We start from the raw sequence: 25,865 nt of genomic DNA on the forward strand, positions 1-25,865 counted from the left end.
CAGTCGTTGTGGCTCGCGGGCTCTAGAGCGCAGGCTCAGTAGCTGTGGCGCACGGGCTTAGTTGCTCTGCGGCATGTGGGATCCTCCTGGACCAGGGCTGGAACCCGTGTCCCCTGCATTGGCAGGCGGATTGTTAACCATTGCGCCACCAGGGAAACCCTGTATGGTTCTTTTAAGAACAAGACCTACTCATTAACTTTTTTCCTCTTTTTCTGTAGGGTATACCGGTGAGATGTTCTTTAAAAGAATTCGTGTTAAGAAGCCTGGAGCAGAAGTCTTTAAAAGTAAACTCTCAGAATATATCAAGGCTGAGGAGCTGTATGTTGGAGCCAAAGTGAACGTGAATGGCTACCTATTTCTTTTGGTCAGTGCCGATGTGTAGACCTTAAACTACATGGAGAGGAATTCAGATAAGGTAAGCTCACTTGGTGTAATTCTTGACTCACCTCTCAGCACTCTGCAGTCTATGTTTTTCTTACTCCAGGCCTTTTCTTCTTCATCTTGCCACCAGTTTTACATTGTGCTTTCACACATGTGGGCATGAATAATGGATCTGCACGACTTGGCCACAGGTCCCGTCACAGAGGCCAGGGTCTGGTCTCCTCTGTTTATGTGCTGGGTTTTCCACTGCCCAGCATCATGGATGCCAGGCACAGGCAGGAGGCAGGCCCAAGGTTGAATCAAGTTTCCTGGGTTTTCTGCTGACACTAACAATGTTTTCAGAAAGAAATTCAGCAACGATCGGAAAGGAAGACAATCTGGTGCCACACACTGTGCTGTCCCAGTTAATTGGCACAGGCCTGCAGAGAAGGCCAAGACCTAAACAAACAGAAACCCCAAGGGAACCTGATAGTTGCTGGGTTTGCAGCTTCCCAATAACAGGAGCCACCTGAGGCCTAAATGGGAATCCAAGGACAAATTGGCAACAGTGAGTGCCAAGAGTTTTTTTCGTTTGAAATAGTATGGCATGTGGGTACTATTACTAAAAGTTCCCTTATGGCGGTGCCGTTCAGTAAAAATAACATGTTGACAAAATCCTGATTTTTAAGTGTGGACTAGTCTGGTGTGCAAACACGTATATTTCAGAACCATTGCCTACTATGGAAGAATCTATCTAGAAATAATGTATTTTAAAAGTCTGCCTGAAAACAGTAATATTTATGTGCCACTTACATAGATATAGTACCAATTCTGTTTCATTTATATGTAAAATGCTCAGGGTAAGTTGCTAAGGTCAGTCTCACTGTGTATAGCACGTCACCCGGATCAGTTTGGGTCCTCTGAGAAGCAGGTACCAAGACAGACTTAGACATGTGAGAGATGTCTTGGGGGAAGTGTGTATGAAGGATAAAGGGGGAGGGAACAGGAGTAGGTGGGGAGACTGGGATGTAGGTCTGATCCCTGAGAAAGGAGAGGGAAGGAAGGAGGATGGGATGGGAAGAGCCTCAGACACAGCGTAGCTCTGAGAAAGTCTGCACCAGGCCAGTGGGGAGCCCTGGAGCAAACACTAGCTATCAGAGAAATCCCATGTCAGGCAGGAATGGCCCAGCTCTGGTGCCTCTTTCCTGCTCAGTCACTGGATGGTAAGAGTCTGGGGGGAGTACGGCCTCCGTGGGGTGTCTGAAAGCTGCAGCGCTGCAGTGATCACGAAGGTGCGGCAGCGGGGGGTTGTCCACTAACAGTGCTCTTCTCTGCGTGGTCCCTCTTGAGGGCAGGCCTGGGCAGCACCCTCTGGGGCTGCCACACTGTCTCTTCATTTGCAGCGTGAGGAACTTGGGTTAGCGTGACACCATGAGCCAGTAGCTCTTCAAAAGCACTGAAGTCAGGTGAGAGGCTCAATAATAGGGCAGTTAGATTCCTGGAGACCAGCAGGCTTGGCTAGGAAACCTGACTCCTTAAAAGCTGAGGGGCCTTAGACGTGTATCTTCCCTGAGCTTTGTTTTCCACATCTTTAAAATGGGAGTACCAACAGTGTCTATTTCGGAGAGTTACCATGAAGATTGGATGCGAAAATGTTTTAAGTGCTTAGCTCTATGTGGCCCATAGCAAGCTCAGTCGATGTACAATTTACAATAGCTATTGTAACTAGAGCTCCATTTTCAAACACAGTGCAAACCTGTACTTTAATATAAAAAAATATATAGCATGAATACACACACACACACACACACACACATATATATCTCATATATATATGAGACATAAAGAGCTTTTCTCCGTTCAGAAAGATAAAAGCAGGGTAGGACATTATCTAGTATCAGCATCCCAAGTGAAAACTGCATTATCTTAAAACTACCCTTAACAAAGACATTCTAAGCAGAGTAAGATTAATATCAGTCTGAGGAGTCTTTTCAAAAGAGCTAATAGATCCTATCATGGAAACAGATTATAGGAAATAGGAAATGCAAAAAAGGGAGGGAATGCCTCCCCCTTCCCAGGGGCAGAGATGAACATTATTCTAAGTTACCATCAATGTTTTTCTTTTTGTATTCAGTCTTCTCCTTTTCTAGCTCTTAGCTGTAGTTATTTACAAGCTTATGCTTTAGTGGATTGAATAAGAAGTATTCTTACAGAGTCAGAAGCCAAATCACAGTGTAGGAGACAGGAACTGGGGGCTGCCTGGAGAGTGAGTAAAAGGGGACTGCAGTGCGTGTATCACCTGGTGGCTGACAGTTCTGGGGGCACACTCTAAGGATCTGGGGAAGATGGGGGTCCATTTATTCAATTTTGAATCCCCATGCTCTCCATTAGGGTCTCCCAACATGTTGGGTCAATGTCCAGGGGTTAAAGGGAGGAGGCTGAGGTCGGAGTAGTGGTTCTTTTCTGATTTCTGTGGCCCGCTGTCCCTTAAGTGCATTTCTCTCAGATCTGGCCCTGTGCTAATGTCACTCGTTGTCCTAGAGCCATAGCTGAAGAAATCTGGTCATGTCTTCTCTGTGTTGGTCTCTATGGAAAGACATAGCCAGCTAAGTCAAGGTTCACAGTATGAAGTCTCTCTGCTGGCCACCAGGAAGATTGGGCTCCCTATCTTAAATACCTTTCTTTTCTCCTTTCCAGTTTCCTATGAGCAACATTGAACTTGCCCTACAAAAGATAAAACAAGAAGAATCAAAGTCCAGAGAGCTCAAGCAAGTGTTTACAGCTGCTGATTTGCATGCACACGAAGATGGTGGATTATAATACATTCAGGTAAGCCATATTCTGCCAGCAGTAATCTGTTTTCTCCTCAAGATTGTCCAAAGAACAGAAAAAACAATTTCTTCCTTAGTGTTTCTTCATTAATTTCCTACATACTTTTTTTTTTTTTTTGCTAGGAATTGGTATTTCTTTACATTCGTATTACTTTGTAGTCAAGTTTTGCCCATTTCTAGTAAATTTTATGCATTTGCATATAAAAGAAGTTCCTAGGGGAGAACGGAGTGGCAAAGGCATAGTAAGTCAGTTGGGCACATTGTCTTGTGAATCATGCAGGGCATTGAAGGATCCGGGGAATGCCAGGAAGGCTGCATCTGAATGAGAAAGGCTGAAAACAGTGCAGCTAAGAGCACCCCTCTGAAATCTGAGGAACCTAGGAGGGACATCTCCTTAGGAATGCGATCCAGTTGGAAAAGATAGTGGAAACTTTGGCAGTTATCGGAGGAAAGGTGCTATGTATGCCTCTGTGTGTATGTATGCTCACACACGTATGTATTTTGAAAGACACAAAAATGTAGAAATCAAGGGGAAAATATATGACAGAGGTTAGAAGTATTATAAGTAATCATGAACAATAAAGGTTTTCTCTAAGGTTAAGCTGAATTCTAGGACTGTCCAGTGACTGACCTAGGCAAATTTCCAAACAGCAGAAACACAGGGAAATTCAAATTCAGGGTCTGGTACAATTGTGAGACTTCTTAGCCTGAAAACAAAGTGAATGGAGCGTTCAGGAGAATGTAAATTAAATCACAGATGGAGGACAAAGGGGACTTTCTCTTTAGGCTGAGAATGCTGGCTCCTAAAAACAATAGTGGCTGAAAGCTATATAGGAAACTCAGCTTGATACAGTCAAGATGTGGCTGAGAAATGAAGACGTGAGCCCAGGAGAGGGTGGCAGGGCGGTCTTTCTAACTTTGTGTCTGAAGTTGCCTGTTGCATCAATACCTGGTGACCCGAGCCCTCCATTAGGCCCAGAGTGTCCCCAAAGCTCATTTGTTACTTTAACAAAGCTCTTCTGTGCCTCCAAAATATTCTTTTGAGAGCAGCAGTCAGAGGACATATTTTTATTGTTTAGAATTCCCGAGCTTCTGGGATCAATAAGAATTTATAGTTCTTTGTTATTGTTCATAGCAGTACACATGTTCATGGCCTCTTGGAAAATAAATGGAGACAGGGTAAAGAGCAGAGACAATTGCTCAGGCCATGGACTAATGGAAAGCAGTGGAGGGGAAAGCGAATTTCCATCAGAAATGAGGGAGTGGTTTCGTTTTATTACTTTGTGTTCTTTTACAAAAGCGTCCATTCTCCTAGTACTCTAGCAGTGTCTATTGGAAACACTTTAGCAAGTTTATGGGGGCTTTGGGGGGAGCACTTAGGCCAGGCAGGAGATCCAAGGAGGAAAAGTTGCTCTGCGGCCTGACCCTAATTGTGGGCGGAATAAAGGATGGCCACACTGTGTGATTGCAGGGTGACCTCAAGGCTCAGAAAGATGATCAGAAAGAACCAGCTCCCAATTTAGGCCCTCTCTTGGCCAGAAATTCCTTAAGACAGAAATCAGATCAGGCTGTACATGGTTTGAAAAACCCTTCAGTGGCTTGCAGTAAGATCCAAACGTTTTATTGCAGTCGGCAGGGCCTTGAGCGATGCAACTCTGTATTTCCAGTGTCATCACTTCTTTTCCTCCAGCTCTGTCCTCTGGCCTTGCTGACCGTCAGTCACTTGCTTTCTCAAACACGTCAAGCTCTTTCCCTCCTCCAAGCCTATGCACACGCAGTTCTCTCTGCTCAGAACGTCCACACCACCATCCTTTTCATGGCAAACTCTGGGACTCATTGTAAGTGCTGCTTCCTTGGAGGGGATTTCTTTCTATTCTACCTAAAGTAGATCACTCACTGTTTTTCTTAGCCCCTTGTTTATATTTTTCATAGCACTTAGTAGCACAACTTGCAGTTAAGTTTATTTAGATAGCTGTACTTGGTGTGTGTGTGCTTGGGTGTGTCTTCTCCTATTAGAGAGCAGGGTCCTCGGCAGCCCTGTTCACTGCCCTAAACCTGGCACCTCATGTTGGGCTCACTACATATCACAGTTCCTGAATGGAATAATGAGATGCTAGGATTATTCTTGGGGGTTCTGTCTCCAGATGAGAGTGCAGAAGAGGCGTCAAGAGGTCCTGATCCGTGTGATATGCCTGGTGTCGGGCACTGCGCCATCTGTGGGTCCCTAGTTCATGGTCTTCAGCCCTCTTTTTGGCTCTTCACGTTCTTTCCTGGGCAAAGGCAAAGAAAGTACATAGTCAGTTGCTCTCACACCACATCCTAATTTAATTATGTGCTTGGAGCTTTTACTAGCTAATATTTTTCTTTTATTTCTGTATGTGTGTATGAGTGTATATTCTGGCTCTTCTCACCAGAACGTAACCTCTTTGAGGGCAAGAACCTTCTCTTTCTTGTTTTTTGCTTTAAGTTTATGACTTTCACAGCACCTGGGTGTGAATATTCATTGAGGGGCTGCATTTTATCCAGCCCCCCCCTGCTTTGGCTGTCAGCTAAAGGCTGAGTTCTCCATTTAGTTCCTCATGCTTAGACCTTTTTCCTGGATTATAAATCTGGAACTACGAACGCCTCTGACACATCTCCCCTTTGGATGTCCCTAAGGCATCCCCAAATAACTTTCCCTAAATTGACCTCTTTTTCTTCTCCCATAAAGTTGCAGCCAGGGACCCTGTCTTGGTAAAGGCCACCATACTTGTCCCCAGGGCCTGGGCCAGGGTCTACCTTGTGTTTCCCCTATCTTGACCTCTCCCACCCTCTTGAAATTGCACTTCTTAAACTACCTCTCTCCATCTCTAGCTTCACTGTTGCAATTCAGCTTTTCATCTGTTCACCTGGACTCCTTGTCTTAACACTCATCCTCCAAAGCTGTGCCAGAGTGACCTCCCTAAAATCTGATCATGTCATTCCTTTGCTCTAGGGCAAATCCCAACCTTTTAGTGTTTCGTGTGAGTTTGGTCATGATCTGACCCTTGCCTCCATATCTTCCCTTATTTCCATCTCACTTGAATTATTCTTTTGGAGAAGTCACCGTTTATCGAGCACTTACTGTGGACCATACATCGTCCTAAATGCTTTTCCTGTATTATCCACTGGTAGCCCGTGTTGAGTTATTCGTATATTTCCCTGCCTCCACAATTGGCTCCCGCCAAGTACAGTAGGTGTTCGTTGAATAATTTAATGAATGGTCCTATTTCTCAAGGAACATTCTGTCTAAAGTTTGCATCAAACAAGTAAATAATTGATTATCTTGCTCTGGGGAAGGGAAATCTGTCTCTGACTGTAGGGAAGTCAGGGAGAGCTAGTCCCGACTCTCACAAGTCAAGTGACTTGGGCAACACACTTCACCGACCTACACCTTACTCTTTGGTCCATATAATGGTCTCTAAGGCCCCTTCTAGGCGCTGACATTCTGAAACATTCTGTAGGTTTATGAATACACTTGTAAAATGTTCCCTTTTCAAATTTGTGCATCGAAGTAGTAGAGTGGGCAGGCAGAGGCAGGACTGCAGTGTAGGCCTCTGGGCTTCACCTCTATGGCCCTCATTTTCTCCCCTGCTTACTCACCTGGCCCTCTCAGTATGTACCTGGTGCCTCAGAGCCCAGGCTTGCTGCTTTGGGCAGCAGTCCAAGCCCCGGGCATTTTCTTTCTTCTCAGAGATTTGCACCGTTTCTCAGGGAAACCTTGTGGGCAGGAGCTAATAAACTATCTCTGCATAAGGTGCCATGGTTGATAATGGATTTCTGGATTAACTTGTGGGCCTTCCTGAGATATTTGCCTCAAAATTGACCTGAAGGAATGCAGGGACAGGTGGAAACAGAGGGCAGTTTGGGGAGGGAGTGTTTCTCTTCTGCCTTGTGGGGCTCGCTGGCTCTGCCTCTAGGCTGGACCTATTTCCCTGGGACCCTTTTTCCATGGTCTGTCAGATTGGCCTGTGACAGCCATGGATTGTTATCGAAGAGAGTGCAGAGAGCCTTTCTCAGAGCCTCGATACCTGACGGGCAGGTTTCAGCAGGGAGCCAGGCAGGGACTAGGCTTGGCAGGGCTAGTGTTTCGTGCAGTTGGGAACATGGGCAGGGTGAGGCTTCCTGATGGGGGCCCTGGACTCAGAACCCTAGGTGACAGCAGCAGCAAGGGCCCTGTGCCAGGGAAGACGTGGCCAGCCTCTCCCTCCGGCCACCTCCCCGAGCCTTGATCTCTCCATCAGAGATGACACCCGCCCCATGTAGCCTGCATGTGTTTTGGTTTTCTGTGTGCTCAGTGCTCACCTCTTTTCCAAGGGCAGGGCACATGCCCGGTTCACCCTGGAGTCTTTCCTAGATACCTCCAGCACCCCGTGTCTCAGGCCTCAGTGAATGTAGTGAATTATTACACCATTCTTCCTCAGACCCCCATTATCAACTGTGGGATCAGGAGATTTCCTGTGAGCATCGATGTAATAAATTCCAAGATTTACAGCCTCGAGGAAATTTTCGTTCTTGTAAACTTAAAATTCTTCCTGAGAGAGATCGTATAATGTAATAAACAGATTCAATTTTAGACTTGTAGACTTGCATCCAAATCTCAGCTCTGCCATTTGTCAGCTTGGTGGCCTGGAGTAAGTTGCTGAACAACGTTTTCACCTACAAAATGGGGATGGTAATAATACCTACTGCATAGAGCTGTTGTGATGAATAAATCTGATAACATACGTAAAGTTCTTATTGTAGCACACTGTAGTGCATGGCGGACACTCGAAAATGAAAACCCTTTATCCCAATTAGTTGGAATAGTTGGAAATAGTCACCGAAAATAGTAGTAGGAATCTATGTCCTGTTTTCGATATGTCAGTAAGTTCTGTATTTACTCTTGATGAGGTCATTGAAAGCATTCTTTAATAAATGAGGTTGGAAGAAGCCCTTTAAAAACTTGGAGGCCATGAAGGTGGAAAATAAACATCACCGTTGGTGGACCAAGGTTGGGAAACATTAATATAATCCACCCCACTTCTGTCCTTTACTTCAAGGAAGAAGATTATAAATTTAGTGCTTAGAAAATTGTAATGATCTCATCCTGATTTATCTCAGACAGTTATCTCTCCTTTTATGTGGTTTTGCTCTATCTTTTTTTGAACAACTCTGTGTGTGTACATTGTTATTGGTGTTTTTATTGTAAGCCTAACTAACATCTTTTAAGGAAGCCACTGAACAGAAGGAAATACCAAGGCAAATTCCGAAAGCACTCAAACATGTACTCTCATCTTGAACCAAATAGACACTTTGACAGTGTCCATACCATATCTTTGAGATACGAGCCTCAGCATACATTTTTTAAAACAGCATTTTGAACCTTCCTAAAAGCATTAAATATAAATAAATGTGATGTCATAGAAAAAATGCTGGCCTGGGAATCAAAAAGACCGAGATCTTTGATTTGATTCTGTCACTGCCTGATGGTGTTGTTTGTACTGGTGAGGGCTTAGTTTTTAAAAAGCAGAATCCTCTCTGGCTAGTTAAGCAGAAAAGGAATTTTTAAAAAGGATCCTGGGTGGTTCACAGTATCTTTGGAAGGGCTGGAGCAACAAGCTTGAGGCTCAGTTCTAGGAACAGTGCCCAGAACTGGGCTGTAGAACTTGTCTGATGAGAAAATGGCCTCTGTTCCTGCTGCACCACCCACACTCGTTGCTACATTTGCGCTGCTGCCAAGAACTTGATTTTACCACAACCATCACTGCCACTACTTTTGGCAACCTCGTGTCCTTTGCTACCCCTGAAAGCTGGACGCCTCTGACACCAAAGGTGGCCACGCCTAGCTGGTTTTCTCTTGTTAATCCCTTCCAAGTCAAGGTCTCATGTAAGCTTCCCCAATTGGCAGAGCCTGGGTCACCAGCATGTTTCTAACTGCAAGGAAGCCTGGGAAATTGAGCTCTGACTTCCATGTTGGGGTGACGGAGAAAATAACGTGGTTTTTTCCCCAAATATAGATGAGCGATTTAAAAGGTACCCTCTTCATTTGCTATGACGGCAAATCCAAGCCAAGATGAGCCAAACAGGGGGCATAAAATGTCAACATTAGGAACTGAACTCCTTGTTTGTAAACAAACCAAGCAAAACACTTGCCTGGTTTTAGCACTTTGCAAATACTGTTCTGATCCACCCGAGCAGCTAAACAAAATACAAACTCCTCCCCTATATTCCACTACTTTTGCAATTTCTGACACACCTTTCTGAGTTTAAATTGCATTCAGTGAAGGCATTGGGTTACTTTCAAGTTCATGGATTGATAGCTGGCAATCGTGTTTTGTTTGGGTTTTGTTTAATGTTTTTTAAAATTAAGAGTTTAAACATAAAAGTCTATATTTCTCTCTCCTCTTGAAAAATAGAAACTGGGCCTACATTTCCCCATGTCAACTGTCAGTTGGGGGTGAGTGGCAACTGTCTGCCTCAGACTGTGCCTGTTCTCTGCACTCTTCCCCAGTCTCTACAATTCCTTATTGTCGTATACCTTCTCCCATTTATCTTACCTGCATATCCCAGAAGGTACTTGACGAGGTAACCCTTGGATTAGATAATTTTAAGGTCCCTTCCAGCCATAAAATTCCATTATTTGGTACCCTAGGTATAGTGGAAATAGGCATTTAGGAACCAATGGTGTAAATAGCCCAAAATAGAACTGGAGACTGATTTTTAAATTAGCACCCAAGTGTGATTTTATATCTAAAAATCCAAAAGACTCAATTTAAAAATGATTAGAAATATTAAGAATATTTAGGAAAGTAGCTAAATATAAGAAAACTACATAAAAAGCAATAGTTTTACTAGTAATAAACAGGAACTATTATGCAATGGGGGGTTCTATTTGCTATAGCAACAAAAATTATGAAATACCTGGGAATACATTGGACAAGAAATGTGTAAGACTAAAATGAATACAATTTCAAAATTTTATCATATCTCTGAATGGAAAGACACTATTTTAAAAATTCTAATCTGTCCAAATTAATCTAGATTTGAAGCAATTCTAATCAGAATTTACGATGTGGGTTTTTGTTGTTGCTGTTGTTAGATTTGATTTTGTTTTGCAGGGTTAGGGGAGAGAAATTGGCTCATTGATTCTGAGGTCTCTCAAGAAAAATCAGGGATTCAAAAAAATGTTGAAAAGGAAAAATATTACAGTCAAGATACTAGAATTTATGTAGTTTATAGATATTTGAAAACACTGTAATATACTAATAGAGGATTAAACTAAAATATCAGTGAAACAGAGTATAGAGCCCATAAAAGATTCATTTTTATGGACTTTATTATAAGGTACAGAGAAATTCTCAATTCAGTGGACAATGAATGGATTAATAATAAAGGTTTTAGTGATAATTGATTAGGAAACATTTAATACATTTTAATTTTGTGGTAGGTAGGGCACAGTTTCCAAAAACCATAAAGGAAAGGTTGACTGTATTGACTACAGGAAAATTTTCTATTTCTCTAGGCAAAAAATACTGTAAACAAATTTAAAAGACAAGGGACAGACTGAGAGAAAATATTTGCAACCAGTATAAGAACCAGGGGATTGACATTAAGGATTTATGAAAAACTATAAAATCAACAGACAAAAATGGGTTAAGGACAGGAATAAACAATTCTCAGAAGCCATACAAATAGCCTTTAAACCTATGAAAAGAAGCCCAATAATCACGCAAGCTGGAACAACAATGAAATATTTCCACCTATTATATTGGTGACATTTAAAAAGAATAACATAACTGGCTCCAGATGAACATGTGGGATAACAGGTACTTTCATTTTCTATTGATAGGAGTTTAAATTGGTTCAGCATTTTAGAGGGCATTTGGCAGTATCTAATGCTTAGACCCTTTTACCTAGTCATTGCTCGTTTAGAAACTTTTTACTCAGAAAAAATTTGACAAGTGGATTGTAATAGATATGTGTGTGTGTGTGTGCACACACAGTATGTATTGCAGCAAGCTTTGTAATAGCAAAAATTTGGAAAAATCATATGTCCAACAATAGGGGAGTAGTTGGATAAATTCTACTGCTTTGGTTTAAGACTGTACTATTTAGCCATTAGAAAGAATGAGATAGACCAAATATGCATACTTGAGAAAATGTTCAATGTGTTAGTCAGGATTGGTTAAGTAATGCTGCAGTAATAACTAACCCCCAAATCTTAGGGAACTAAATCAACAAAGGTTATTTCTTGTTTACTCTGTGTATCCATTGCTGTTGTCAGAGGAAGCTTTGTTCACAGTAGCCACTCAGGGACTGAATTTGACAGAACAGCCACTACCTTGAATATACCAGAGAGAGAACAGAGCTTTGGAGGGTCAAGCCCAATAAGTCTCAGCTGGGAAGAAATACATATCATTTACACTCTCAGTACATTGGCCAGTACTAGTCACATGGCTCCAATATGTTCAGAGGAAAGAGGGAAACCAGATGTTAGGTAAACAGCACTAATGGCTACCATATATATATCATGCTGTTTTGTAGATAAAGCAAAATTCAGAAGTCTGTATAATATGATCCTATTTATGCCAAAAGTCTAAAGGTTATGTGTGCATGTATATTTATATAAATATTTCAGGGATTGTGTATCCTTTGAAGAAATCCTAGCAGGCTGCACACCAAGCTGCCTCATTCTTTGATATATATATTTTTTAACAATGAGCAATTGTAGAAGAAAAAATTAAAAAGATAAATAAAGCTCAAGCAAATAACACCAAAAAGCCTGGGCAAAGAGCACTGAGCATTTTTCGTTTCTTGCTTCAGTTTCCAGAAAGAGCTAATGACAAATGCTGGCAGAATGCTTAGAGCAAAAGTCAAGAGTCTTATAATCATAGAGCAGGGTATGAGTTGTTCCACTTGATGCTCTACTCTGATTATTGATTAGAGTCAAATAATTTTAATGTGCTTACTTACAATTCTTTTATTATGGGCCATAATATTTTATATTTATGTTACAAAATTCCAGAGCTTTGCAATTAAATTTGGGATGGAATCGTTTTTATAATTTTCAAATTCTTGTCAAATTAGCAACAAATTCTTACCCATTTATTTTCCCCACTTAGAATGAATCATTAATATTTTACTATTATTTGATTTATCATGCATGTCTCCATTCATACACCCCTCTATCCATCCATTAATCCATCTTAACTTCGGTGCATTTCAAAGAAAATCACAGACATCAATTACTTCCCTCTAAATACATCAGCGTGCTTACCATTTATTTACATTTTTTTCCTTTTGATGTAAAATTTATATTCAATAAAATGCATCAACCTTAAGTATACATTTGCTTAATTTTGACAAATGCGCACACCTGTGCAACACAAATCCCTATTAAGATGTTCAACTTTACTGTCACCCAGAAAATTCCCTCACACCCCATCCTAGTCAGTCCCTGCCCACATCCCCCATTCAAGGGGCAGCCACTTTTCTGATTTTTTTTCACAGTAAATGGCTTTTTTCCTGTTCTAGAATTTCATATAAATGAAATTATACACATATATTCTTTTGTGGATTCTCTTATTAAGTATGATTTTGAGAATTATCCATATTGTTGAGTGTATCAGTAATTCATTCTTTCATATTACTGAGTAGTGTTCCATTGTATGAGAATACCACAATTTGTTTATTCTTTCCCCTGCTGATAGACACCTGGGTTATTTCCAGCTTTTGGCTAATATAAATAAACCTGCTCTGAACATTCTTGTACAAATATTTTTGTGAACATAATTTTCTTTCTCTTGGTTACATAACTATGAATGGAATTGCTAGGACATAGGTGTATGTTTAGTTTTTTTAAGGAACTGGCAGACCTTTTACCAAAAGAGGTTATACCAGTTTACATTTCCCCTAACAACGTACAAGGGTTCTGATTGCTTCACAATCTTGCCAACATTTGCTATTATTAGGCTTTTTAATTTAAGCAATCTGGTAGCCATGTAGTAGTATCCCATTGTAATTAAATTTGCATTTTCGTGACAACCCATGATATTGAGCACTTTTTTTCATGTGTTTATTGGCTATTTGTATTTTGTGTGTGTGTGAAGTGTCCTTTCAGATCTTTTGTCAATTTTTATTGGTTGTTTGTTGTATTATTATTGAGTTGTTGGAATTCTTTATATTTCCTGGATACAAGTCATTTGTCAGATACCCGTTTTGCGAATGTTTTTCTCCAGTCTCTGGCTTTCCTATTCACTTTCTCAGTGGTGTCCTTTGATGAATACTGTATATATTTTAAATTTTGATGAAGTCCAAATTGTCAGTCTTTTAAGGTTACTGCTTTCTGCTTAAGATGTCTTTGGCTGCCTCAAAGTCACCAAGATAGACTCCTATGTTTTTCTCTAATAGCTTTATGATTTTAGCTTTTACTTTTAAGTCTATGATTCATCTCAAATTAAGTTTTATATATGCTGTGGGATCAGCATGTAGGTTTATTTTACTTAAATTCTTAAAATGCTTATTCCAAAGTTTTCTATTATAAGCCAGAATATTTTATATTGAAGTAAAACAATTCCAGAGCTTTAAAATATAATTTTGAAATGGAAGAGTTTAAAATTTTTTCAAATTCTTATTAAATTAGTGACAGTGTCTTCCCCATTCATCTTCTTCTTGTTCTGTGACTTAGTTTTGACTATTAAAATTGCAAATTCTCCTTCACAAAAGAAACTGAAATGCTGATCTTTTATACTTCCACCAATTTCCTTATGTAGTACATTCCCACTTCTTGAGAATTGAAATATTCTCACTACATTAATATCCCAGTTAACGGAGGAATGCTAGATACCAATGATCTTGTTAACTGAAGGAAACTGTATACTACACATGTATGACAGATTGTATTTTTCAAAGATGGCTGCAGCAGTGTGCAACATGTGAACTTGACACTCGTACCACTGAGAGGTGGGGTCTCTGCCATTTCCCCTTGAATCTTGAGTGGCTTTGTGATTCACTTGTAACCAATAGAATGCAACAGAAGTGATGCTGTGTGAGACAACTGTGGCCAGTTCAGAAAAGATGATGCAGCTTCTACATTGTATGACGTGACACTTACTTTTGGAACCCTGTACTACCGTGTAAGAAGTTCTACCACCTTGAGGTTGCCATGCTATGAAGAAGCCCAAGCTACGTGGGGAAACCACTTGTAGATGGTAATTCAAGTGACAGCCCAAACTGAAATCTCAGCTGATGGCCCTTGCCATGCACTGGATTTATGAGCAAAGACACCTTCACATAATTCAAGCCCCCAGTTATAGAATCTCCCAAGTTGAAACTCCAGACCTTCTTTTGTGTCCTGTCAGAATTCCTGACCCACAGAATCCATGAACATAACAAAAGAGTTGCTTTAAGCACTTGATTTTTAGGGTAATTTGTTAAACAACAATATTAACTGAGGCAGCATGCACCAACACATTTTGGGGAATTAGAATACTGAAAATATGCAGCCCTCAAATTAAGTATTTGAGTTTTAATTTTTTGAGAAACAATCTGATGTCTTTTAGTGCCTCAGAGTCCTGGCTTCCCAGTTCTTTAACTGCAGAGGTGGAGAAATCCTGTGCTACATCTTGGAAGTTGCTCTTGTGAAAAGACCTCCACGTCAGTTAGAACACAGAATATGCTGGGTGGGGGAAAAAAAGTAAAGAAATAATGCTTAGTATGTGTACCTTCCATCTGGAAGAATAGTAGTAAAATTTCCTTCTTCTACTTGAACTGAGCCAGGTGAGGTGGGGGTGGAGGCTTTTGTGAATTTAGATACGTTTTCCATCCAAAGAAGAAGATGTGGTCTCATTTTCCAAGAGCACATTTGATTTTTTTAGGCACTAATTTATTTTTAAATTTACATACACTAAGATTCACTCTTTTTGGTGTACAATTCTATGATTGTGACAAATTCCTAGAGTTGTGCAACTGCCACCGCAATAAAGATACAGAACAGTTCCATCACACCTGCCCCCTCACCCCCCCACACACACCCCCAAAATGGGAATAATGCTTTCTCTTGAGTAAATACCTAGGAGTGGAATATGTGGATCATACGGTAGGCATATGTTTCACTTTTTGAGAAACTATCAAACTGGTATTTTTTGTTGTTGTTTTAGACGTTTTTTTACATCTTTTGTTACATTTTCCCCTGGATATTTCATACTTTGGGTGCCATTATAAATGGCATCTTTTTTAGTGGTTGCCCCAGAGTTTACAATACTGTACATGTTTACAATTAGTCCAAGTCCACTTTTAAATAGCACTATACCACTTCATGAGTAGTGAGGAAACCTTATAATAACATCACGGTCATTCATTTCACTTATACAGAAGCATCGATATGTTCATATACATGTATATGCACATAACTGAATACATTGTTGCTATTATTTTGAACAAATTATAAAGGTTAGATCACTTAAGAAAAATAAGTTTTTTATCGACTTATTCCTTCTCTAATGCTCTTTCTTTTTTTTAACTTTTTCTTTTATATTGGAGTATAGTTGATTAACAATGTCGTGATAGTTTTCAGGTGTACAGCAAAGTGATTCAGTTATACATATACATGTATCTATTCTTTTTCAAATTCTTTTCCCATTTAGGTTGTTACATAATACTGAATAGAGTTCCCTGTGCTATACAGTAGGTCCTTATCCATTTAAAATATGGCAGTGTGTACATGTCAATCCCAAACTCCCTAACAATCCCTAATGCTCTTTCTTTATATAGATACAAGTTTCTGACCTATATCAATTTCCTTCTTTCTGAAGAACTTCTTTTAAACATTTCTTGGGGGCTTCCCTGGTGGCGCAGTGGTTGGGACTCCGCCTGCCAATGCAGGGGACGTGGGTTCGTGCCCCGGTCCGGGAAGATCCCACATGCCGCGGAGCGGCTGGGCCCGTGAGCCGTGGCCGCTGAGCCCGCGCGTCCGGAGCTTGCACTCCGCAACGGGAGAGGCCGCAACAGTGAGAGAGGCCCGCGTACCGCAAAAAAAAAAAAAAAAAAAAAAAAAAAAAAAAAAAGTAAACATTTCTTGGAGGGCAGGTCTACTGGCAACAAATTCCCTCAGTATGTGTTTGTCTGAGAAAGTCTTTATTTCTCCTTCACTTTTGAGGGATAGTTTCACAGGATACAGAATTCTAGCTTGGTTTTTTTCTCTCAACACTTTAAATATTTCACATCACGCTCTTCTTGCCTACATGGTTTTTGAGGAGAAATAGGATGTAATTCTTATCTTTGCCCATCTATAGGTAAGGTATTTTTTCCCTTTGACTGCTTTCAAGACTTTTTTCTTTATCTTTGACTTTCTACAGATTAAATATGATGTGCCTAGGTGTAGTTTCGGGGGATCATTTATCCTGCCTGGTGTTCGCTGGGCTCCTGGATCCATGGTTGGTGTCTGACATTAATTTGGGGAAATTTTCATTCGTTATTGCTTCACGTATTTCTGCCGTCCCTTTCTCTCTTTCCTCTCCTTCTGGTATTCCCATTACACATATGCTATAACTTTTTGTAGTTTTCCAGAAGTTCTCGGATATTCTGTTCCATTTTTTAAGTCTTTTTTTTCTTTGTTTTTCAGTTTTGGATGTTTCTATTGATGTTTCTATCCTCAAATGCAGAGATGCTTTCCTCAGCTATATACTAATGAGCCCATCAAAGGCATTCTTCATTTCTGGTAGTGTTTTTGAGCTCTACCATTTCTTCTTGATTATTTCTTAGAATTTCCATCTCTGTTATCCATCTATTCTGACATGTTGTCTACTTTTTGCATTAGAGCCCTTAGCATGTTAATCATAGTCATTTTATTTATTTATTTATTTTTTTAATCATAGTCATTTTAAATTCACAGACTGATAATTACAACATCCCTGCCATATCTGAGTCTGGTTCTGATGCTTGCTCTGTCTCTTCAAACTATGTTTTTTTGCCTTTTAGTATGCCTTTTAATTCTTTGCTGAAACCAGACATGATGTACTAGATAAAAGAAACTCTGGTAAATAAGCCTTTGGTGATGTGGTGGTAAGGTGTCGGGGGAGAAGTGTTCTCTATCGCTATGATTAGGCTTCAGTCTTTTTAGTGTGCCTGTGTCCCTCAGCTGTGAACTTCATAAGTACATTTTAGTTTCCTCCCCCACCCCTCTAGGTGGGATAGGATGGCCGGAGGGGGCTAGATTTGGGTATTTCCCTTCCCTTAAGTGTAAGGTTGGAGGGGGCTGGAGTTGAGTATTTCCCTTTCCCCTTGGGTTAGGCTCTGATAAAACCCCATTGGTGAAATGGTTTCCCTTGAAGGCAGGCATTGTTAAGAAGAACAGAATGCTCTTGTACATTTCAAACTGGTTACTTTTCTCCTCTCCTGCCAGAAGCCAGAGAGAATTTTTCCTTGATATTCTCTGTGAGAACCTGGTAAAGCTCCTTGAGATAAAGCTCACACAAGTGTGGGGCTCCCTTGATGACTGGCCTCCCCAGGAGGCCAGGAGTTTTTATCTCTTAGATTTGTCCACATGGAGCCTCCATAAATTCATCAGTTACAGGTCAGATTTTCCTACCCTGGTACTGGTTCCCACCGAGGTTTCTGCTTGTGGGTTTCTGCTCTGATAAGTCATGATTCTCTGTATCTGAGTGTCTATTTGTCTTTCCAGTTTGAGGGACAGTGGTTTGCCCAGTGACCTCCCTTCTCAGATGGATCTAAGAAGAATTGTTGATTTTTCAGTTTCTTCAGCTTTTTACTTCCCAAATTGTTTTTTTAAAGTGATTGTATCATCTTCATTTTTACCAAGAGTCTTTGAGAGTTCCAATTCCTCTACATGCTTACCACACGTGGTATGGTCCATTTGTTTAATTTTAGCCATCCTAATAGATGAGTAGTAGTATTTCATTGTTGTTTTTACTTGAGTTTTCCTAATGATTAATGATGTTAAACATATTTTCATGAGCTTCTTTGCCATCCATAAATCTTTGGTGAAGCCAGAGGAAATTTCAGGTCTTTTTCCCAAACATTTTTTGAGTTTTTTGTTTTCTTGTTCCTGTTTTGTGAGTTCTTTATTTATTCTGGATACAAGTCCCTTATCAGATATATGCTTGCCAAATATATTTGTCTGTGGCTTGTGATTTTATTCCCTTAAAAAAGTATCTTTTGAAGAGAAAAAGTTTTAAATTCTGATTAAGTTCAATTTATCAATATTTGCTTTTATGGATCATGATTTTGGAATTAGATCTAAGAAATCTTTGACTAATTCAAGGTCACAGAAGTTTTCTTCTAGAGGCATTATAGTTTTACAATCAGGTCTATGATTCACTTTAAGTTAATTTTTTGTTTGTGGTGTGAAATAAGGATTGAAGTTTTATTTGTTTATATGCAGATATGCATTTTTTCAGCACCGTTTGTTGAAAAAAACACTATCATTTCTCCACTGAACTGCCTTAGAACTCTTGTTGAAAATTAGTGTCCATATGTGATGAGCCTTTTTCTGTTCTGTTCCACTGATCTGTCTGTCTCATCACTGATACCATGCTTTCTTGATTACTGTATCTCTATAATAAATGTTGAAATCAGGTAGTATTAGTTCTCCAACTTTGTTCTTCTCTTTCAAAGTTATTCTGGCTATACTAGGTTGTTATATTTCCTTTGGTACTTTGGACTTAGCCTGTCAATTTTATATAACAAGCCCTGTTGGGATTTTGATTGCAATAGCATTAAATCTATAGATGAACTTGTGGGCAACATTGAGTCTTCTGATTCATGAACATGGTGTATCTCTCCATTTATTTGGAATTTAATTTGTCTCAGACATACTTTATAGTTTTCAGGGTACAGGTCTTGCATATCTCTTGTCAGATTTATCCCTGAACATTTCATATTTTTGATGCTTTTGTAAATTATATTGTTTTTAGTTTCTAATTGTATATTGCTAGTATATATAAATAGGATTGATATTTGTGTATTGACTTTATATCCTGATACATTGCTGAACTCACCTATTTGTCCTAATAGCTTTCTTTTTTATTCCATCAGGTTTTTTTATATTGACAGTCATGTCATTTGAGAATAAAGGCAGTTTTACTTCTTTATTTCCAAACTGGATTCATTTGACATCATTCTCTTGTTCCTAAAATTAGGGAGAAGGCATTAAATCTTTTAACATTAGGTGTAATGTTAGTTAAGAGTTTTTCGTAATTGTCTTTTATCAGGTTGCAGAAGTTCCTTGTTATTCCTATGTTGTTGAGTGTTAGATTTTGTCAAGTCCTTTTTCTGCATCTGTCAAAATGATTTTGGATTAGTTTTCTGTTTTAGTTTGTTAATTTAATAACTTACATTGATTGCTTTTCAAATGTTAAAACTTGCATTTCTGGGATAAATTTCACTTGGTCATGATGTTGTTTTCCTTTTTATCGTTGTTGTATTTAATCTGTGAAAATTTTGTTTAGAGTTTTTGCCTGTATTTTCATGAAGCCTCACAGAATGAGTTCTGTGCCTGTAATGGTGACCAGGTCACTTTACCTGTTGGGATTTCATTTCCTTACTTGTAAAAGGAAGAGGCTGGATTGATGATCTATCTGTTATTTTCCATTCTAATGGAAAATGGTCTTTTCCATTATTCATATTTATTTTTCCATGATTTACATTTATCTTCATTTAGCCCTTTAAATTATTTTGCATATCTTATATTATATATAAAAGTACAATAGCATAAGCATATTACTGTTAAGTGGTAAATTGAGGGTGACTGCTCAAAAACTTTTCAATGGTGTGGTGCTGCTCGATCAAACAATTTTGGAAACAATGCTATATATAATTCTACTGGCCATCAGGACTAGGCTTTCTCATAGGCCTCAGTCTTTTCCCACCTGGAACACTTTGCTATTAGTCTTTGAGGTTGTATTAGACAATTATATAAAACTCGTCTCATCCTTCAAATAACCCTGCAAGGCAGACTCATTAATCAGCTCAAGGTCACAGGACAGAGCTGGGATTCAGACCTAAGGCTGTTTGATACCAAATCTGATATTTTCTCTTTCAAAACTTAAATGGAAGTGTAATTACTAAAATTTTAACTATACCAAAATGTGCTGAAAGACACTATATACCCACTACCCAGAATTAATAAAAGTTAATGTTTTTTCTACATTTTCTTTTTATCTCTTTTTAAAAATTAAGTAAGAAGTGGATATACAGCTAATGCCTGCTCCCTCAGCATCTCTTTCCCTTACCAGTATCAAGATGTATATATAATACCCATGCTTAATTTTTTCCACATATATATGTATCCATAAACAATTTATAATATCATTTATGCATTTAAAAATGTACATAATGGTAAACACTGTATCCTTTTGTGACTTGCTATTTTCGATCAACATGATTTTGAGTTATTTCCATGTCAATACATGTAGCTCTGGTTTATTTATTCTCATTGTTTCATAGTATTTCATTTTATGAATAAACTACAGTTTACCAATTTCTTATTATGTTAGTTTTCTGTGGCTACTGTAACAAAAGCAAACTAGGTGGCTTAAAACAACAGAAGTTTATTCTCTCACAGTTCTAGAGGCCAGAAGTCCCAAATCAGTATCACTGGGCTGAAATAAAGGAGCTGGCAGGGTGATGCTCCTTCTGGGAGAATCTGATCCCTTCTTCTTCAGTTTCTGTGGCTGCTGGCAGTCTTCGGCTTGCGGTATTACTCCAACCTCTGTCTTTGCCTTCACATCGCTTCCTCCTCGTGTGTGCGTGCATGCGTGCGTGCGTGAGAGAAATCTCTCTCACTCTCTCTTATAAGGATACATGTGATGGCAGTTAGGGCCCACCTGGATAATCCAGGACAATCTCCGGTAATCTATTTCAAGATCTTAAATTAATCACATCAGCAAAAACCCTTTTTCCATATAGAGTCACATTCACAGATTCCAGCCAGAGATTAGGACCTGATATCTTTGGGGATCATTCTTCAGTCTCCTGTACTTATGAACAGCCATTTTGCTATTACAGACAGCTGCAAGGGAACATCCGTGTGCATGTCTCTGTGGATATGTGCTAGTTTCTCTAGAATAGGAACCTAGAAGTAGAATTGCTAGGCTATAAGCTGTATCTTCAACTTCACTAAGGATTTTTAAATTTTTCTTGGAAAGTGGAAGCATCAATTTATATTTTCATCCTTTGCACATTGCTCATTTCTCTGTTGAGATTTAAGTCTTTTTTTTTTTTTTGCGGTACGCGGGCCTCTCACTGTTGTGGCCTCTCCCGTTGCGGAGCACAGGCTCCGGACGCGCAGGCTCAGTGGCCATGGCCCACGGGCCCAGCCGCTCCTCGGCATGCGGGATCCTCCCGGACCGGGGCACGAACCCGTGTCCCCTGCATCGGCAGGCGGATTCTCAACCACTGCGCCACCAGGGAAGCCCTAAGTCTTTTTAAAAGTCTTTGTTCTTGATATATTTTGCATGTGAGTCCTCTGTTGGTTATGTGCATTGCAGATGTATTATATGTCTGGCTTCTCTATTCACTTCCTGTATTGTGTCTTTCGTCATGTGGAAGTTTAAATTTTTAATTGTAGATGAATTTATGGGCTTTTTTCCATTATAGTTAGTGAATTTTGCATCCTCTTTAAGAAATTATGAATACTACATGAATTTCCAGTTGTTCCAGCACCATGCATTAAGTCTGTCCTTTTCCCCCCAGTGGTTTGTATTGACACATCTGACATATTTCATAGTCCCATACCTATATGAATCTGTTTCTAAGCTCTCTATTTTGTTAAATTTGTCTACTTGTCTCGCCATAGACTAGTACCACCTGTTTTAATTTGTTACTATGGCATCATAAGTTGTGATATAGAGCAGGGTTCTAATTTTTCTTCTTCTATTAGGTTTTTAATTTTCCATATCAATTTTATGACCACTTTCTAGTTCTTAAAAAGCCAGATTGGATTTTGACTGGAATTGCGTTGAATTTATAGATTAACTAGGGGGCAGAACTGCTGTCACTATGAAATAGAGATTTCCCATCTTTGAATATAGTGTATCTTGTTTTATAATACTGTACAGTTTTGTTGTCATTGCAAATATTGCCTTTTAATTTTAGAATTACGTTTTCCAGTTGGTGTATACGAATGCTATTGATTTTTGTATTTTATTTTTTGTACGCTGGTCTCATTTTCCCTCTTGAGTCCTCAGAATATGTAGTGTCTTTTGGATATTATTTTGGACCATATCATATAAACTGTAAATAATGACAGACCTGCTTCTTCCCTTTTAATCTATATGATTTCTTTCTATTTTTCTTATTATAATATTTTGGCTAACAGCTGCAATGTAATATGTAAGATAAGTAGTAATAGCAGGGATCCTTATCTTTTTCCTGATTTTAAAAGAGGTATTTCTAATATTTCACCATTACATTAAGGTCATAGGTTTTTTGGTAGATGCAGGTATTCTGTTTAGGATTTTCACATCTTTGTTCATATAGGGAACAGGCCTGTACTTTTACTTTCTCATACTGTCTTTGTTCAGTTTAGATATCAGTGTTTTATAATAGTCTTATAAAATAAGTTTCAGAACATTCACTCTCTGTAAAAAGTAGGTTTTGTTAGTTCTCTGAAGGTTTTGTAGAAGTTGCGTGTAAAACCATATAGCCATTCCTTTTTTTTTCTGTGGGTGGATTTTTTAACTAATGGTTCACTTTCTCTAAGAAGAGTACATGCTATTCTAGATTTCTATTTTTTCTTGAGTTGGTTTTGAAAATTATATATATTTTCTAGAAACTTTTCCATTTCATCTAATTTTTAAAATTTATCACCTTTTTAAGCCCTATTACTGTTGATTTGTGCCTTTTCTGTTTTTTTAAGTCAATTTTACTAGACTTATTTGATTAATTTTAAAAAGAACCAGATTTCAATTTGTCAATACCCCCCAATTTTTACCTTTAACTTCTATTTTATTAATTCCTACTCTTATTTTTATTATGTCCTTCGTTCTATTTTCTGTGTTTATTTTCTATGTCCTTCCTGTGTAAATATTTCCTAAAATTGGCCAATTAATTATTTGTTTGTTTTTAAATTTCCAGATGTGTATGACGTTAGCTTTATAGTTCTTTTTTCTCTTTTTGTTACATTTAGTCGGAGAATATAGTTTGCATGATACCAATTCTTTGATATTTATTGGGACTTGCTTTGTAACTCTCGGAATGAATAAACTTATTTTCTGAAATGTATTTTTTCTCTTATTTTTGAAGTTTAACTGGGTAAATAATTCTAGATTTATAGTTATTTTCCCTTGACCTTTTGAAGATATTATTCTGATGTCTTCTGCCCTCCATTGTGGTTGTTGGTAAGTCTCCTATTAATATAATCGTTCCTTTGTAGTCATATGCCTTTTTTTTCTCTCTGGTTGCCTTTCTCTTTGTTTTTGGTGTCCTGCAGTTTCATTACAGTGTATCTTGGAACTATTTGTAATTCTTCAATTTGACAATTATTCTCAGCCATTATCTCTTCAAATCTCTTGTCCGTTCTCTCTGTTTTTCTTCTCAAACTCTCAAGCTGTTTTCTGTTTTCCTCTTAACTACTTGTCAAACTTCTCTCTCTTTTCCATGTCTTTTAATCTCTCGTTCATTCTTTTCATTGATTTTTTATTCTGTGCTGCATTCTTGGAATTTTCCTTAAATCCGTCATCCAGTTCATTGATTAAGTGACTTTACCTTCTAATTCCTTAAGTGCTATTTAGTTGTGTGTGCATGTGTGTGTGTGTGTGCACGCACTCGTGTGTTTTAAATGTTTCTGTTATTTTCCATGGCATCTGTGTTCTTTTCTTATGGTTTCTCTATTTTTTAATCTGTTTTGTAATTTTAAACATAATAATTTCATAGTCCATTACTGATTTTTGTACTGTTGTCCCAAATTCATGGGATACTTACTACTCCTTCTCTTACATCTGCTGACTCTCACTCATGGTGGATTATTTCCTTTTATGTTTTCTAAGCTCACCTTAAACTGGACTTTCTTCCCCCACTGCAGTGTTCCTTTGCTGCTTGGGTTGGCCTTTCAGAGTTGTTTTTGTTTCATTTTGTTTTGAACCCTTTTATTTTGAACTAATTGTAGACTTACAAAACAGTTCCAAAATAGTATGGAGAGTTCTCATATACCCCTCACTCAGTTTCTCCTAATGTTAGCATCTTACCATAGTGCTATTATCAAAACCAGGAAATTAACATTGGTACGATATACTAAACATCTTATTTGAATTTCACCAATGTCTTTTTTTCTTTTCTAGGATCCTGTTTAGGATCCTACACAGCATTAGTTGTTCTTTCTTCTTAGTCTTCTGTGATCTATAACAGATCCTCAGTCTATCCTTGTCTTTTATGACCCTGATATTTTTGAATAAGTTTTTTGAATCAGCTATTTTGTAGAATACCCCTCAATTTGGATTTTTTTGATGTTTTCTCATGGTTGGACTAAGATTATGCATTTGTGATGTAATCTTGGCAATTTTCTGTAAAAATTCTACAGAAATGATGCATCCTTCTTAGTGCATCACATCAAGGAGCTCATGATGTCGATATGTCTTATTACTGGTGATATTGACCTTGATCACTTTATTAAGATGATGTTTTTCAGATTTCTCCATTGTAAAGTTACTATCGTTCCTTTTGTAATGAATAAATACCTTGAGAGAGATGAGACTATGCAAATCCTGCTTTTCCTCAAGCTTTCACCCACTAATTTTAGCATCCAGCAATAGAACTTTCAGAGTATCGATTTTGCCTCTCCACGTGGGCTTATAAACTGAACTTAATTTAATCTTAATTTTGATGTTAATTTATTGCCTTGGAGCTTTCTATAGTTAGTGGGTAAAATAAATTTGTACTACAAATTCTTATTAGGCAGAATATTGGCTTTGAGATCTAGCAGGTAATCTATCCATCTTCCTCCCTCCCTCTCTTTTTTCCTCTCTCCCTCCCTTTTTATACAGAGACTCAGAAAAAAGGTCCATTGTCATCTCTCTAAGACAATGGCAAGAGTTTATTAATCCTTCTTTCAATTCAGTTGCAGCCTTTTACAGTTCTAACTTTATACACAGGTTTTGTATGTAGCAGTTCCAAACGGCCACTCTCCTTGGCCAGAGGCCTTGTTTCTTGTGCCTGAGTGAGCATTAAAATTCAAGCTCTTACCTGTTAATAGTGTTCAATTCCCACCTCCCCCAGGTGCCACCCTGTTAGTTTGTACACCTTCCTCTCTGGCTGTACCAGCTACCTGTTTGCCTTGGTACCTGCGACATTTTCTCTCCTTTTTCACAAGCTCAGCCAGCAGTTTGAGTTTCAATTGCTATCTCATCTACCATTTTGCCACACATAATCTCTTTACCATGCCATACAGACTCTCAACTTACACTGGAGAAAATACAGACTAGACACATTACTGGGGAATGTAACATCATTATAAATACCTATGCTGAAGTGGATTTGGCTTTGCTTGTGTAGACCTAGTTAAAATCAGCTCCACTATTTAAAATCTTAATAACTCTCAGGCTTTTCTCTTTCTATTTTTGAAGCATATCCATTCTTACAGCCTTGAGTTTTATGGGATGCTAGAAAAAATTCTTGGCATTTTAGAATAAATAAACCATATAATGTTGTGCCAAAACAGAT

The 25,865-nt window shown here is 38.6% G+C and overlaps 1 protein-coding gene across 2 annotated transcripts in view; it reads left to right on the forward strand.

Annotated features, from left to right (window-relative positions):
- The first annotated feature begins 246 nt into the window (after positions 1–246).
- The window catches only part of NDP (norrin cystine knot growth factor NDP), a 277,419-nt gene continuing 251,800 nt past the window's right edge, over positions 247–25,865 (forward strand). Inside the window, exons 1-2 of one of the 2 annotated variants that reach the window (XM_067023733.1) lie at positions 247–415; positions 3,058–3,189. Coding sequence is in view for 1 of the 2 variants with exons in the window: in XM_067023736.1 (XP_066879837.1) it covers positions 3,155–3,189 (35 nt within the window). In the remaining variant the exon portion in view is untranslated. The remainder of the gene's footprint in view (positions 416–3,057; positions 3,190–25,865) is intronic. The other variant, XM_067023736.1, reaches the window with a different exon arrangement.

This window comes from Kogia breviceps, chromosome X (genome assembly GCF_026419965.1).
Source record: "Kogia breviceps isolate mKogBre1 chromosome X, mKogBre1 haplotype 1, whole genome shotgun sequence".
NCBI lineage: Eukaryota > Metazoa > Chordata > Mammalia > Artiodactyla > Physeteridae > Kogia > Kogia breviceps.